The sequence below is a fragment of the Pipra filicauda genome, unplaced genomic scaffold (assembly GCF_003945595.2).
Source record: "Pipra filicauda isolate LSUMZ 115617 unplaced genomic scaffold, ASM394559v2 scaffold22_size4397567_pilon, whole genome shotgun sequence".
In the NCBI taxonomy this organism is placed as follows: domain Eukaryota; kingdom Metazoa; phylum Chordata; class Aves; order Passeriformes; family Pipridae; genus Pipra; species Pipra filicauda.
Window position 1 is genome coordinate 1,120,684 of NW_024104343.1, and position 16,413 is coordinate 1,137,096.

Consider the following 16,413-nt stretch of genomic DNA (forward strand, 5'->3'; position numbering starts at 1 on the left):
TAGAAACATGTCATTGTCCAGCTTCTAGAAGCTACTTAGTGAAGCTGAAAGAGCTTTGAGATCAAACAAAGTAGTGAATTGTTCATTGAGAGATTAAAATAAAAGTTTTACAAGTAGTCTTACCTGAAAACAGCAACAGAGCATAGTTAGGGAAATATGGAGACTGCAGCATGTTAAAGCCATTTAAAAAATGCTGCATAAAATCTGTAAGTAACCACATCTTTAAGTGTCTCTTTTTCACTGGGGTTTCACTTAAGAGTATAAGCTCGTATTTTAATTCCATGGACTTCAGTAGGTTTCTGATTTTTACTGCTTTGCTGATTTAGAGATAGGGTTTTAAAATTTTCATACGATTGAATTTTTAGCATGGATAAAGACTTATTAAAAATGCAATACAAAAATAAGATTTACTCCTTCTTATCTGTTTTCCAAAGAAAAAAAAGAGAAGGACTAACATCCCTTTTTTCCTGCTTCCAAATGCTGAAGCTTAGAATTATTTCTGTTTGACCGATAATGAAGTGACCTCCAAGGTGGTCTTTGGGGAAAGCACCATGTTGGATCAGGAAACACAAATTATATGGTCAGTAGAGGAAGTTTTAGGATAGGTCAATAAAGTGGACAGGAACAGATTGCTAAGACCAGCTGGTATTCACCCTGGACTTCTAAGGGAACTGAAGGATGAAACAGCTGAGCTATGAACTGTGCTGTGTAAACTATTATTTGAACCTATGCCAACATCAGAGGAAAGGAAGAAAGGTGACAAATGTGATGACAGTTTTTAAAAAGGTTTCTGGTTCTCGAGGATCTACAATTACCAAAGTTGATACCAATGGAGGACATACTGTAGATAATCATTAAGAAATGGCAGAATTAGTTAACAATGTAATAAATTACTGATATACTGGTAAAATAGTATTTGGGGAATTTATGTGATTTTTTTTTTCCTCTCTCTAGTAATAAGTATGGTAGAGGTACAGCAAAACTGATCGAGATTATAAAAAAATTAAATAAGATCTTTATTTGTACAGTGCATAATTAATTAAATATTGGAACTCTGTGCAGAAGGACTTAATCAATGTTTAAAATTTATTAGGTTTAAAAAGCAATTACACAAAGACATGGAAGAACAATTTGTCAAGGATTATTAAATTAAAAGATTTTACTCTGAAATTTGACAACCTCTGAAAGACAACTACTGGACACAAAATAGTGGAATTGAACAGTTACCATTCCATTTTAAAATCAATAATGTTATGGTGCTTCTTGAATCAACTATACTCACCTTGGGTTCAAGTGCACTCAGGTCTGTTACTCAGCTTTTGATGGCTTCTGACAAGTGATCAGCTTTGTAAGGCCCAAACAGCTAAGTCCTGATGGTAGGAATATATCTTAGAATAAGGAGATCTCAAAACTGGAGAATTATGTGTCTACTGGAGCTAAACTCTATTCTGCTGGAAACAGGAGTATGTTTTGCTTTTCCCTGTCCAACAAACTCCATTGTAGCAGAAAGCTCATTTCAACCTCTCCTTTTTCCTTTTCCCTCACAAAAAATGTAGTGGAGTTTTATATCCTTCCAAGAGTTGCATCAGTCTTGATTAAAACTTTCAGTTCTAGAGTGGAGCCAAGCAGATGTTCAGATTGTAACTAAGAAAAAGATTCTTCTGATTTGTATATGCCATACTTCTGTGAGTATTTTAGATAGTTACTTCTTAACAAGTAGGACTTGAGACTTGATTTTTTTATCAGCATTTTATCAGCTATCATTAAAAAATGTGAGAGCTTAATGTCTTTGGTTTATGAATGAACTATCGTTATTTAGAACAGATCTTTAAGTGATAAGCAGTCCCTGGTCCTAGCAATTGTGTTGATACAACCTTAGGTTGCTCTGTTTGGGAAGCAGAATATTTACCAGCTTCCTGGCCTCAATGTTCAAGCATTCTTCCTGTAGCTGTGGCTGTGCCTAGTATCCTCATTTTATCCTTGTTTTTATGAAGAAAAGGAAGTAGGCGTTTTCGAAGATATTATGGAATGATTTAGATCCAGTTAAAATTTTTTTTTCTATTATAAAGCAGATTGTCAAAAATAATTGTGTTGGCAAACAACTCAATATGGAATCTGCAAGTGGGGCTGATAGCACCTGTGTAGTGTTGCAGTCTAGGAACTAGACTTGGTGGTGGTTTGGTTTTTTTTTTGTTTTGGTGGTTTTTTTAAATTTTTGTTTTGAGAGTAAACTTTTGCTTTGCTTTGTTGCATGCCATTTTAGGACAGCAGTGAAGCTGTTAACACAATCCAAGGCTTCAAAAATCTGTGTCCTGTCAGCCAAAAGACACATATTCTTTGACAGGCCTTTGATTTCAACACTGGTGAGGCTACACCTGGAGTACTGTGTGTAGCTCGAGGCTCCCCAGTAAAAGAGAGACATGGATGTACTGGGAAAAGTCCAACAAAGGATCATGAAGATGGTGAAGGGAAACATCTGTCCTATATGGAAAGGCTGAGAGAGCTGGGAATGTTTAACATGGAGAAGAGCAGGCTCCTGAGGATCTTGCCAGTTTACATAAATACCTGAAAGGAGAGCACAAGAAGGATGGAGCCAGACACTTTTCAGTGATGCCTAGTGACAGGGCAAGAGGCAATGGGCACAAACTGAAACATAGGTGGTTCGTTCTGAACATCACAAGCCACTTTTTTATTACTGTGAGAGTGACTGGTCACAGATTAGGCACAGATTACCCACAGAGGTTGTGGACTCTCCTTCCATCCTTGAAGATATTCAAAAGTTGTCTGAATACAGTCCTGGGCACCTGGCTGTAGATAGCCCTGTCTGAGTAACAGGGTTGGACCAAATGACCTCCAGACGTTCCTTGCAACCTTTATAGTTTTGTGTTTTATAGAAAGGTACTCCACATTTTTGCTTTGAATAACTAAGAAATTCTGCAGGATTTGTTATTTAGCTACAGCCTTATTTTTTATTAAAGATCTGTTCCTTTGATTCCAGATAACTTTTTGGAGATAAAGACTACAGGTCTTTCAGCTGAATATCCTACTATATGGGACGTAAGCTGTCATTTACTTCTAAGAATTAGACTTCTAAACAGATGAAGTAGGCATCTACTTTTATGATGGGATTGTATGGTACATCCTTTGATCCCATGACTCCAGGCTTCTTCTTTCCTTTTTCAGTGAAGACAGAATGTAAGATGACTGTTGTCTTAGCTGAGAGGCTATGAAAGGTGCAAGGTCATATGGTTTTCTGTATGCTCTGTTACTTAATGACAAAATAACCCACTGAGTGTTCTGTGTAATTTAGTTTTCAAGTTTCATCTGAAATAGGAACTCATATTTTCTAAAATAAATGTTCATATCAGTACATTCCTTTTGAAGTCTGTATTTCAAGGGTATTTTGTTGGGGGTTTTTTTCAGTAGGATGATGTATTTTAGAAGATTTTTTTTTTTTTATTTAGCATACAGATGCAGAGACATGATTTTTCTTACAAAAACATTGTGGATAGCAGATTATATCAAGACCTGTGGCAGAAATGGAAATGTGCATAGCAATTCATGAATGTAGATTATTTCAGTGGCACCTACCAAGAATGTAATTGTTTCAGAGTTCTACAGAGTAGCTCCATCGTATCCAGTCCACATTTTTATGAAGTGCTATTCTGTAGGCTTCCAACTATGATATTTGTAAAACAGTCCTGACATCACTCTTTTCAGAACTCTAATTTCAGTCAGGTCATTGCCTCCATCACATGGAGGTAGTTGACTACATTTGAATGCATATTTTGCAAAGCCTAGCCATGATAGATATTTGAAGGAGAAAGTAAAAGCAATCTGGCTAATATCTAAAAATCCTTTGAGGTATTTGTCCGTCTGTATGCTGGCAACCACATTATTAATTTTAGAGTCATGTTAATAAAGTTGTGGATATGGAGATAAGAGGAACTGCTAAGGGTAGGACGTGAATTCTGTGTGTTTCAAAGTGCTCTAGCACTTTGTGTCCCAGCCTGAGAGGGCAGAGCAGTTGAAGCATCAGATGTGGTACTACTGACAAAATATTGTCCGGTTCATGTGTATGCCCCTCAATGTGATAGATGTAGCATATAGACAGAACTTCAAAGGGTGTGCGGTTCTTGACATGTAACATTCCTTTTCAGTTGTATAATACCTGAAATAAGACACGTAATTTTAAAAAAGCTAGTGGTTTATTATGTTGATCCAACAGTGGGCTGCTTTCTCTTTTTCCAGTATAAACAGATATTCCCATTTTCTATATTCTGTATACTTTCCTTTCTATTCCAGTCCCCTCCACAAATGAAAATCTAACTGCTTATTTTCTTTGATTGCCTTTTAGTCTGGATACTTACTTCACCTATTCAGATATTTCTAATAATTCCCCCCTTGCGGAAGGATTTTTCCATTTTTTTCGTGTTAGAAATAGATAATAGTTATGTCTCTTAGGCTTCTGGGGCCTTTTTCTTTCCTTTTTTTGCTACCTTATAAGTTAATTAGCTGTCGTGGTTTATGAGTGGCACTCCCTAATTTAGTGAACCCTCTCCCCCCAGTTTGCTCACCTTCCTGCTCTGGTGGGAGGTACAAAATGCAGAAATCACAGGTTGAGATAAAAACAATTTACTGGAAACAGCAATGCAGTAAGAAAACAAACAGGAACAGCAACAATATTAATAACAAAAGTATACAAAAAGAGAGTGATTTGCAAGCAAAAATTGCTTACCTGCTGGGACAGTGAACAACATGTCGGACAGACCGTCCTACGCCCACATTTTTCCCCCAGGCCCGAGACAATGAAAAACAATGGGGGACAGACCATCTGGTCAGGACCGGTGTTACCTCACTGCTCCCTTTGCCACTTGTTCCCCCAGTAAAGGAATACCCTTCACCCCTTCTGGAAAGTGAGGGAGAGTACCTTTTCCCTGCCTCCCAGCCATGACATAAGATGGTATGGAACAGCAGAATGTCTTGGCCAAGCCCACATGGCTCCAGGCTCCCCCCACCCCAGCCATGGCTACTGTGAAAAATTAGCGCTATCCTTGGCCAAAACCAGGACAATAGCAAGTGAGGTAAAAATTTCTAGAGGCAGTAGGAGGTATCAGAGTTTTCATTGGAAGCTGCAACATTTCAAACAAGGAAGACAAGTAATATGTGTCCTCTGCTTCTTATTGCTGCCACCTACATAAGGATGTGACCTCAATTCTCCTGAAGAAGTATCATGTAAGTTTGCAATAATTTAGTTTGTTGCATAATTGTAGAACTCTGCATACAATTCCTGCATGAGTTTCCTAGAGTAGATATGTTTTATGCTTATACATTTTTCCTTACTGTTGCAATGCCTTAAGTAGTGCAGTAACATTGTGCATAATACCCTCTTGGGTGAAAATTCCTGAGGGAATTAGCCAGTTCATTTGCATCCCTGTTTCTTGATTTGGAAGTGGGGAGTTAATTAGTGCCTGTTTAACTGTTGATTTTTTTTTTTTTACGTTTATGTATCTGTGTATTATCTCTGTTATAAGACTTGTAATGAATAAATATTTCTTTCTAGTACTGGAAAAAGCAAACATATTTTTTTTCTGTTTCTGCCCCTATTAGTATCCAGTTCAAGGCTATCAGGGCAAGTTTAAGGAAATTAATAAATTCATATAATTTCACTTCTGTTTATTGTGACTGAAAAGGAAATTATTTTGTTTCTTGTAAAATAATTATTTGCCAAGTTCCAAAGTAGCCATAAAGCATTACAATATTTTCATTACATAAGGCGTGAAGATGGTATGGAACCTCTGGTCCAGAGATGCCCAGGTCTTCTAGGGGAATTCTAGCAAGACAGGCATGCTTTTAAGAATGACTGTTTTCAGCTTAAAATCATACTTTTAAGAATGACTGTTTTCAGCATGTAGTTGTTAAAAAATTTGAGTGGTCTGCTAAAGTAGACTGCAGGAGAAAACAGTCGCATGATTCTGAGATCTGTAGCCCCTAGACATGCCCTTCTGGGCTCTTCTTAAAGCATAACCAGGAAAAGTGAACCTTTACTGGTAACCTTCTCTTCATCCAGTAGCTAAAATGTCATTCTATTCATTTGAACATGGAACATTGAGTTCTCACGTTGGTAGTTAAAACCTACTTTTGCTTTTGCATGCGTAGTAAGCAGTGTGTGTAGTTTTCCTGGTACAGGAGAATGCTAACTATTCTGTTAAATCCATGCTAAAAGGAATTCAAGGCCAATGGGATTGTGTGGGTAGAGTGCTAAGACAGACAAAAGATGAGGGTATGTAGCTTCGTAACCCCTTTGCCAGGACTCTGGTTATCAGTCCTTCTTCCAACAACTGGTTTATGTCTTACCTCAGTGATTTCATTTTTTCAGAATACTAGATTCTTTTCTGCACTGTGGCATGTCCACAAGAGCATCATGCTGCCTAGCAGGTGTAGAGAATTAAAAGTGAGATGATTCAAATTTGTGTTTCCGTCAATGCAGAAGGGACTTGAATCTAGTTCCTTCAATCCCTGTGTGAGGTGTTTAGGTCCTTATTTCTTTGGTTGTATCCTAGACAACAAAGCTCAAAGACCTCGAGGTCATTTGTTCTGTGTCCCAATCTTAGGCAAAATTTATTGTGCTTAGAAAAACACTTTTAAAGAATGACATAGCTCTCAAATATCTCTGTTAACATTTTTGGAATTAATTTCAACTCAAGGAAATCCTCTTGATAATTCATGTTTACGCCTAGTTTTGTCAAGAATCATCAGTGAGCCAGAAATTTTAATCCTACATCTTCTTGGCAGGACTTCTCATCTATATCCATCTCCTTTGGAAGTCAGTAGCATATTATTATAGCATATTTTCTACTCTCAAATATGTGAAGCATGAATAACAATTTGGAACAATCATACTGTAAAAGCTTGGAAACTAATTTCGTTTGTGAAATAGTATAGAGAATTAAACAGTAGCAATACATTGGGTAAATAACATTTGACACTGAAGATTTGTACTGGGAAGGAAGGAAGAAAGGAAAAAAAAAAAGGACAACCAGATTGTGTTTAAGAAAGATTTGTGTGAGTTTGGTCTTTTAGTTTGTTTGCATAATAATTGAAATGGTCCCTACTAATACCTTAGCAAGCCTACACTGTTATTTTAAGTGAAATTCTTATGACAATGTGCAAATAATGAGAAATAAGTTGAGCTTACATAATGCATTCTGTAACTCCTATTTTATGAATTATTTTCTGAAAAGAAGGAATAAGCCAGAATTTACAGCAATATTAACATATAGAGTCACTTTGTGGTATTTTGTAAAAGTGTGAATACATCATATATTTAAAAATACATCTTTTTGGAGGAATATACTCATTTATATTCTAAGGTAATGTTATTTTTTTTAATAAGCCAGTCTTTAATAATTTTGGTACATACAGACGAAAACAGCCACAAAAATAATTAGATTTTAGGTTGGTTCTTTATTGCTCAGCGTTGAGACATATTGAAATATTTTTTTAAGATTTTCTATTGTTAAAATCCAGTTCAGAATGCTAACCTGGCCAGGGTGACCGAAGCATGTTGCATGATATTTTAAGTATGACTCCAGCATATTTGTACAGTTAACATTAGAGTCTTTACTCAGGTTGTATATATAAAAAAAAAATAAATCTAGAAGGCTAACATGCTGACAGATTTGACTGAAGAGCAAAAGTTTTGAGAATACAAGCAATAAATACAAAACCTCTCTATTTTTTGACTGTGTGTTTTATTACATGTTCTTTTTCACTGTGAATTGACTATGCTTGATAGTAAATATGCTTTCTGAATTCATGAGTGTTTTATCCAAATATTAAGAATTAACTGTGAGTGTATTTGTGTTTACTTTGTCAGTAAAAAGAGAGGAGGATGATTTTGAAGAAAAGAAATCCATTAAGAAACGAATCAAAGAATTAAAAGTTTTGGACCCAAAGATTGCGCAGAATCTGTGTAAGTAGATTCTGGAGGTTTGTTTTTTCACAGAGTAATGCATAAATGTTCCATATAAATGTCTTTCTCTTGTCTGATTGCCTGGTAACCACTTCTTGTTTAAAGTGTGTGAGAAAATGTGCGTATTGTTCTTAAGCCCAAACTTGGGAGTTGATACAACTGAAACACTTAAAAAGACCCAGAAAACAGTTAAAGATTATTCCTTGTTCAAGTCTGTATATATTGAAGTACAAGCATACAGCTGTATATCTAATTATCTATCTATTTTTTCACCATATTCATCAAGGAATACTACCTGCCCCCCCCCCAGCATTCCCCCCCACCCCTTGGCAAAAAAGGACAATAATGTCCGCAGGATGTTTGGCCATCTCATATACTTTATAGAAATAAACTATGTAGTATATAGATAATAGTCAGAATTATGCAATAATATGCAAACGAAGAAGATAAAGTTTTGGCAGAGTGGAGTGCTATGAAGTCTAGGTTCCTAAATGCCAGCAGGGATAAAATAGGAAATAATTGGATTATAGTGAATGATCAAGGAGTGTTTATAAGAGCATTTTGTTTTCTGTTTATATGGTTTTGGTTTATCATGGTGCTTCTTTAAGAGAAAGCTCTGATAAGACTGTTGAAGAAAAAAAAGTAATTGTCACCTCAGCACAAAATGTTGTAACAGCAGTGATTCTCCTTCAGAGTAGACTTGTCACTGACTGCTTATGGAAGTCTTGTGTGATGCTAGATGTTGTGCATAACAAATGGATGGAGAAGGCTGGAATTGAAGGAGAACAATAATTAAAAATGCATTAAAAATTACTATCTCTTACCTATATTATTTTGTATAGTGTTTGTTAACGTGGAGATGTTAAAACCTGTTTTCCTGGTGTTTTGTAAGAAGAAACAAGATTGTTGTCTTGCTTTTTTCATTATTTGTGGAATCTTTATTTTAGCAATTTTCCTTGGATCTTTCCGAGTGCCTTATGAGGAAATCAAAATGATGATACTGGAAGTAGATGAAACACAACTATCAGAGTCCATGATTCAGGTAAGGAAAAACGCATTTAAAATCCCAATATTTCAGGGGAAGCTTCTCAGTAGATAAAAAACTATAGCTAAAAAACCTCTTAACGTAAACTTGCACTAATAAATAACTGCAAGAATATTTTTTCTGTGATCTGTAGATTTTTCAATATTTGAAACACTAATATTTTTATGAAAGCAGCTTGTGCTGTTTTTGGCTTGGATGCAGTTAGTTTTCTTTTCAGTGGCTAATATGAGGTTGTGTTTTGGATTTGTGCTGAACACAGGGTTGATAATATAGAGATGTTTTCGTTATTGCTGAGCAGGGCTTGCACAGAGCCAAGACCTTTTCTGCTTTTCAAACTGCCTTGCTGGCAAGGAAGTTGGGGGTGCATGGGAGGTTGGAAGGAGACACAGCCAAGACGGGTGACCCAGATTGACAAAAGGAATATTCCAGACCATATGACATCATACCCAGTATATAAAGTGGGAGAAAGAAGGAGGAAGGGGGGGCCTGTTTGGAGTGATGGCATTCGTCTTCCCAAGTTACTGCTGTACATGGTGGACCCTGCTCTCCTGTCTTTTGTTCAGGACTCTTCTATGCTGCAATATACTTTTTTTTATTTTGTATAATAGTAGAAATTCTCTATGGTAGCATGAAAAGCTGAGAGGTAGAATATGCTATGCTGTTATTTTCATCTTGGGCTCTGTCTCAGGTAGTACATGCTTGCTCTGAGACTCTCTTGTGCTGTTCGATCTTAGCACTGTTTTTCAATCGTTAAAATTTAGCTTGTTAGCAACATTAGATACTCAACAATAACATGAAGCAACCAGTTTTTAATAAATAAATATTATATATCAGAATTATGAAAAACTGTCATCTAGATAATTACCATATGTAATATTTAAAGAAAGCAAAACATACTTTTGCATATAGACTCTGGGGAGAAAGAAGATCAAACCATTAATGGATAATTAATTAATTAATGGCATACTTCTGTGTGAGATTGCAATAAGCAATAGAAGAGAAACTTTATTTTTAATGAGAATTTTTTTATTTTATATTATTAATTTTAAATTTTTCTGTGGACTGTTATTTTCATTATAATTGTATATGCCTTGGGATAAAGAATGTCTGATTTTCTGTATATTTAAAGCATCTAAGACAGCCTAGTCCCACTGTAGTAGCTATGCAGTAGGCATCCTTAACAATAATAGGAGATACTTTTGACATTATACTGATCATCCTGTGGCTCTATTAATTCATGTTACCAGTAAAGTATGTTGAAAGTCACTGTATCCCATAACCTCTCTTGGCATCAAAATTGAGTACAAAGTGGTTTTGACAGTGTTTTAATCTTTTTGTGTTTGCTTTTGGAGGGGAAGGAACAATTTTATTTAAGTAAAGGGTAAGAGAAGCAACTGCTGTGATTGTGTGAAAGTCAGTGTAGTGGGATACAAGTGATAAAGCTCACAATGTCCTGTATGAACACAGTCATTTAACTGACTCAAGAATATAGATTGCATTTTTTAGCCAAATGATTAAACACTTGAAGGCCTAAGTCAGATGGAAAACTCAGTAGAACTTACGCTCCAAATTTAATTTGCAAGTTTGGATGTAATAATTTTTATCAAATGGTTTCATCCACGTTGCTTGTTTGTGGGTAAAACAACCCTATAATAACTTTGAAAAAGGGACTATCTGAGTTTAAACTTGAAAAACGACTCAAGACACCCATCTTCCTCTGAAAGTGGCAGAATAATGTGCCTTGTTCCTTCAAAAATTTGATATCCACCTTTGTATATCCTTAGGTTACTATAAATGTAAATATCCAGCTGTATGTCTCTATTTCTATCTTTAAAAACCTTCTCAATTATGTGTTATGGCCATGCTATAAAAATGTGGTCCTGTGTATTTTGTGGTTCTCAGAAGAGTGAAAGCATATATAGGTTTGCAAGCGTATGGCTATTTTCCCTCATTTATATAAGATACCTTAGACAATACAGCACTTTTCCTTTCTTGAAATTTCTTGCCTTCATCAGTTTTTTTTGTCTACCTTTGAATATTGTTCAGTGTGTCCTAATATTGCTGTTTCTGAATTTGGAAATTTGTCCTTAAACCAACTCTTGTTATGCTTAAGAAATAAAATTTATTTTCTCTCAACCTCTTTCTGCTCTCTCTCCTGTCGCCCCCAGTTTGTTAGAAATTAAATCTTCTCCTGAAAGATATAAAAACTCCGAAAGTCATGTTGTAATCCAAAAACTCATTGACTAATTATTGGAATGTTCCTGTGACTTAATCTAAATTCTTTTTCCTGCTTATTCTCTGATATTCAAAATGTGTTTCATCCGTCACTGTTCAAAAGCTTTATCTGAATACCATAAAGGCGCTTTGATATCAGTTGCTCCTTCAGTTTTGGTTGCTTTTTTTTTTTTGTTTTCTGATACTGAATATTGAAAATATTCATACAAGGCTTGAGTGTTTTTGGTTTTTGAAAGTTTTGTCAGTTTTTCTACATGTGAAAACTATTTCAACATCAAACGGTACCATTGTAATCTCAGTAAAGATTAGGGAATTGTAGTATATTTAGAGCTGTTCATGTGGATGTTGTATATAAAAAAAAGGTGTTATGAATTTCTAATTTAAAATGCATCTTTTTACACTCTGTACCCTTTCATTTTTGCTCAGTGTTACTGATTTGGTGCTGGACACCTTCATCCATAATTAATAGATGTAGTCTTTTTTACAAAAATATTTTCCAAACATTATAATGGTAAGGACATATATATGACTGCTGTCATGCTGAAAAGCAGGTTGACCATGTCCAAATCAAGCTCATAAAATTTAAGTTTACATTATTGTTTCAAGCATCATCATTGATGCATTTTTAGTAGTTTTCTTTTTTCTTAGCAAAACGCTTATTTGAGCATGGACACTCTGTTGAAGCAGTCTACTGATTTAGGGCTATATTTTGGCTATTACTTAAAGAGTGAAATTCTTTCTTCTTACACTAGGGGAGTATGTTAAGCAAAGCATAGGTATGGCTTTTTAACTCTCTGGCCCCAGAGAGGTAATTTTTATATCCTAACTGATATTGGGATCTTTAGTGGATAAAATTAGGGATTTCTTTAAAAGACTTTCAGATGGAGATCATGTCTACCAACTTAAATAAGTTCTTTTCTCTTCACTGTATGTCACCAAAGCTATTTATTTGAAGAGTAAAAAAAGAGATTTTGACAACTGAAATGTCTACCTTTTCAGTCAAGTAATGGGGAAGTGCTGGAGTCAGTTTTTCTGATTCTTTCTTGAAATACAGTAGTAGCTAGTGGGATGGCTGTTTGCTTGACTGGCTTCAGTGTTAAAAGGATTGAACTTTCAGTTTCATTCAGAAGAGTGATCTTACTGGTAGATGAGGGAGTGTTTTAGGAAAGAACAATCTCTCTTATGTTTTTCTCACTGTGATGGAAGCTTAACCAATGTGTAACCAGAAACACAAGAGTCATAAGCTGAGAAAGACAGCAGGCTAGGGGGACTGACTGACAATTGCCTAGTAGTTATAGTCATTGTATTGGGAAGGGACAGAACTGAGCTATTGACTGAAATTATGTACCATAATTAAATGTTTGAGAAGTTCTCTGCTTCCAGAATCTCAGAAAAGCTGCTTTTAGCCAACCTAGAAGGATCTAATTAGAGTGGAGTTCAGGTGCCTAATCGTCAGTGCCTCTATGTAGATGTACATGTCCAAGTGTTCAGGAAGTTCCAGGGAGTCAGAAGATTCTTCAGATGAACAGATGAATGTGAAGTGTTTAGATTCCCTTACCTGTGTTCACAAGACAGTCACTTATGTAAGGGCCCAACTTCCCCATATGGACTTATAAATTCAGCTGAAGCTGAATCCCAGCTCTGAATTCCCCCTTTGAGCAAAGTTTTCAGGCTAGTAATGTAAGTAAGTGTAATGGGTTTAAGCTTTTGTTTTGAAATACTAGAAAATAAATTATCGTTTTTGAAAATACTTTTTGTCTAGCATTAGTAATTCTTGCTCTCCTTTAGGTGGATACGTTACACTTGAAATTCTTGTTCTGTTTGCTTCATAGTGTTCTGTTTCATAGTGCCTATTAAGCGTATTCTTTCTTTAAAAACAGTGTTTAAAAAAAAATACAAAAGCATCTGTAGAATTAGCAAAAGGTGTTAGCTTGCAGTATTGCATCACTTGCTTTTTATACTCTCAGTTAGTTTTGTGTGTTGCCTATTTACATTCTACTGCCTTCAGGGAAGAGTGTTGTCTTTGGAGTGTATGGTAATGATGCATATGTAATACCATTTGCTTACAATAATACAAGCAACACAGAATTTAAGATTTTTAAGCCTATTTTATTTTTCTTTATAGAATTTAATAAAACACCTTCCTGAACAAGAACAATTGAATGCATTGTCCAAGTTCAAGAGCGAGTATAAAAATTTGTCTGAGCCAGAGCAGTTCGGAGTTGTGGTGAGTTCTGTTTTATTATCACTTTTTTTTTGTCCTTTATTGAAATACAGTTTTAATATAATATAGAAAAAATGACAGCTGCTTTATTTTAAGTGTGAAGAGGTTCCAGACTGGTAGAAGAGTAGAAATGCTGCCTTTCAATTGGACTTTTATTGGACATATCCATGGATGAGGAAGACCTGATTGTTGAAATATTACTGTTGGAATGATTTTGGATTCTCTTTTTCTTAAAAGAAGTAATTTATTTGCCAAAAAAATCAAATCAAAAAGACTTTTGCATTTCCTGTGGCAATCTTTCACTGGGAGATACAAGGCTGTTTTTGAATTTCTATAGCTAAAATAATTTGGTTTTACTTTTGTTTGCATTAATAAATCTTAACTTTTTCACTGAAGTTTTCTGCACTGATGTTTTTCTTCCTATCCTCCATATAAAGGAGAAGAAAATACTGTAGTATTGATCATGTTACTGTATTCTGCCCGCTGCCTCCCATGTTTTATAGCATGTTGTGTCAAGAGTTCACGTAGTCACTTTTTCCCTTCCTAGTGGGAAGATGTTTTTGTAATATCTTCCAGGTTAAATTAACAGAGGAAGACTGGAAGTGAGAAAAGAAAATACTGCTAGTTCAGTGCTGGGGCTTGATGCCTTTTGTGGAAATACAGTTTGCATGTAATTTCTATATAGCTCATAATTCATAATTTGTAATTATTTCATCCAGGCAAACTCAGACTAATGCTATATTATTTCCTGATGCACATATCTATGTAAGTCTTTGATTTTTCTTGTCCATTCCTAGAGTTTCAAGCTAAGATGGTCATTGTTAGCTCATCTCAGGGAATTTCCCTGTGAGGGAATAATACCTATTCAGTTAGATGGGACTGTCAATTGATGAGAAGAGCTACATGAGAAACAGTATAGGTAGAGTTTTGCTGCATGTGGCCCAACTTATCTGATAAATTTGTCTTAAAAAGTTGAGGTCATGTGATAACCAGAAAAACATTTCATAAAATAATGAGTTCTTATATCTCAAAAAATTTGTGGAGCTTCTTTTCTGAAGGAACAACTAGTTTCCCACTGAAAATTGCAAGTCCCTCCTTTCCCTAGTTTTCCATGCAAAGCATTAAAAAAAATCCACAAACAAAACCAAACCCCATCCTAAGCACAATTTCTCTAGTGTTACATCTTCTATGCATCTAGTAGAGCTGACTTCAGAGAACAAGCTTGAATCAGATTGTAACGTGAAACATATTTCATTTCTGTTCAAGGGGAAGATTTTTGAATAAGTCACTTTTTTCACTCTTGAATATTAAATCCTATGCATTTGCTTTTCATCAAAATTCTTCAATCTTCATTTGGATCTCTTGTATCTTTTGTTTTATTGTTGACCAGGGGGTGGGCTGAGAACTTCTACTCATTTCTTTAGGTACTGCTGTTGACACTAATACGAATCTTCAGAATTTCACTGCATTTGTTTGTTTTGTTTTCCTTAAAAATCTTGGTTTATGCCTCATTTTTTGCTGTATGTTTTAAATGAGGAGAATCAAACACACAATACAGGGCTTGAAGTTTTATCTTTTAGATGAAGAGTGTCTTATGTTTTTTCATAGAATTTGGAGATCCTATGTTAAATTGCTCTAAAGTTGTGATTAAGGGAACAATTAAACTGTTGGACTCCTAAGGAAGAGCCTAAATACTGAGTAAATGACTAAATACTATTTGTGTGATAATAATTTTTTTTTTTATAATGGAAACCCATTAACTTTCTGGCTTTGAATTCAAAGCCAAGATATGGTATTCTGAAAGAAACAGCTAGACACTTAGTGAGATATTGACTTGCTGTGACTGTTACAAGTTTCAAGCTAAGTTGATCAACATTTGTTGTTGGCTTAAAGACATTGAGGGCATGACTCTAAACAGAGGTTCAGGTTCCCTTCAGGAGTGTGGCTTGTGGTTTTGAGGTTTTGTTTTGTTGGTTGGTTTTTTATCTCTTGGTTGTGAGGGGTTTTTTGTAGTGACTCTATGGGTTGCTTTTGTGGTTTATGCGTTCTCTTTTTTAAAAGTTATTTATCGCCTTTATGTTTTCTGTTCATTCAGCAGTAAGTATAAAATAAATCCCTTATTGCCCTTATCTTCTCTTCCAGACTAGGTTTTCTTTAGATAAACTACTTCATTTTCTAGTAGTTTCTTTCTTTCATTGATGTCTCAGGCTGATGTCTCTGAACACAGATATTATCACCTGTTACTGTGGAGTTTCATTTTTGTTTTGGGGTTGTGGTTGATTTTTCTGGCAGGGCTTGCACAGATTCATGAACTATTTTAGGAAAACTGTATTAATTCTGTTCATCTTATGAAGTGCTTTAGCTTAGCTTAGTCCCAGTATCTTAAGTTGACGTTATATTGAATGCTGTATTTTGTTGCTCAAATTCATGATGAAGTATGTTTGTGCTTGTCGAAATTTAAATACTCAATTGCATTTTATTTTACCTTAGTTCTTGTTTTGTACTTGGTTTTACTCAGTGCAATAAACATCCTCCAAAACTTTTTTAAAACCTCCTTAACCTTCATATTATCTTCTTGGAGGTTTCATTGATTATTACTGATATTGGGTGATATCTTTTATAAAACTTGTTAATGGTAAAGATTATCTTTGTGTTTAGAAATGAATAGTCCTATGACAGCGCACTTGCACTGTGAGACCCATTGGAGATGAATGGGATTTCAGCTTGATGTTCATCTTGGTAACTGTTGACAGAAGGTTGTTATTTGGTGGTTTTTACATTTTTTATCTGATACTTTCTCTCAAGGACAGTATAAGTATTATGTTGCTTTGGGACTTAAAACCTTTAGCAATAGTGATTTATTTTGCAGTTAGTTCTTTCCTACTGAGAAAAGAGTACTGGTTTAGAGAATATTTTTTCTAATTTTCAGTATAG

At 35.2% G+C, this 16,413-nt stretch overlaps 1 protein-coding gene across 3 annotated transcripts in view; it reads left to right on the forward strand.

The window, feature by feature from the left end:
* Nucleotides 1-16,413, forward strand: part of DIAPH3 (diaphanous related formin 3) — a 206,110-nt gene that overhangs the window by 72,198 nt on the left and 117,499 nt on the right. For all 3 annotated transcript variants that reach the window (XM_039381538.1, XM_039381539.1, XM_039381540.1), the window contains exons 17-19: nucleotides 7,880-7,975; nucleotides 8,923-9,017; nucleotides 13,381-13,482. In XM_039381538.1, the coding sequence (XP_039237472.1) occupies nucleotides 7,880-7,975; nucleotides 8,923-9,017; nucleotides 13,381-13,482 (293 nt within the window). The remainder of the gene's footprint in view (nucleotides 1-7,879; nucleotides 7,976-8,922; nucleotides 9,018-13,380; nucleotides 13,483-16,413) is intronic.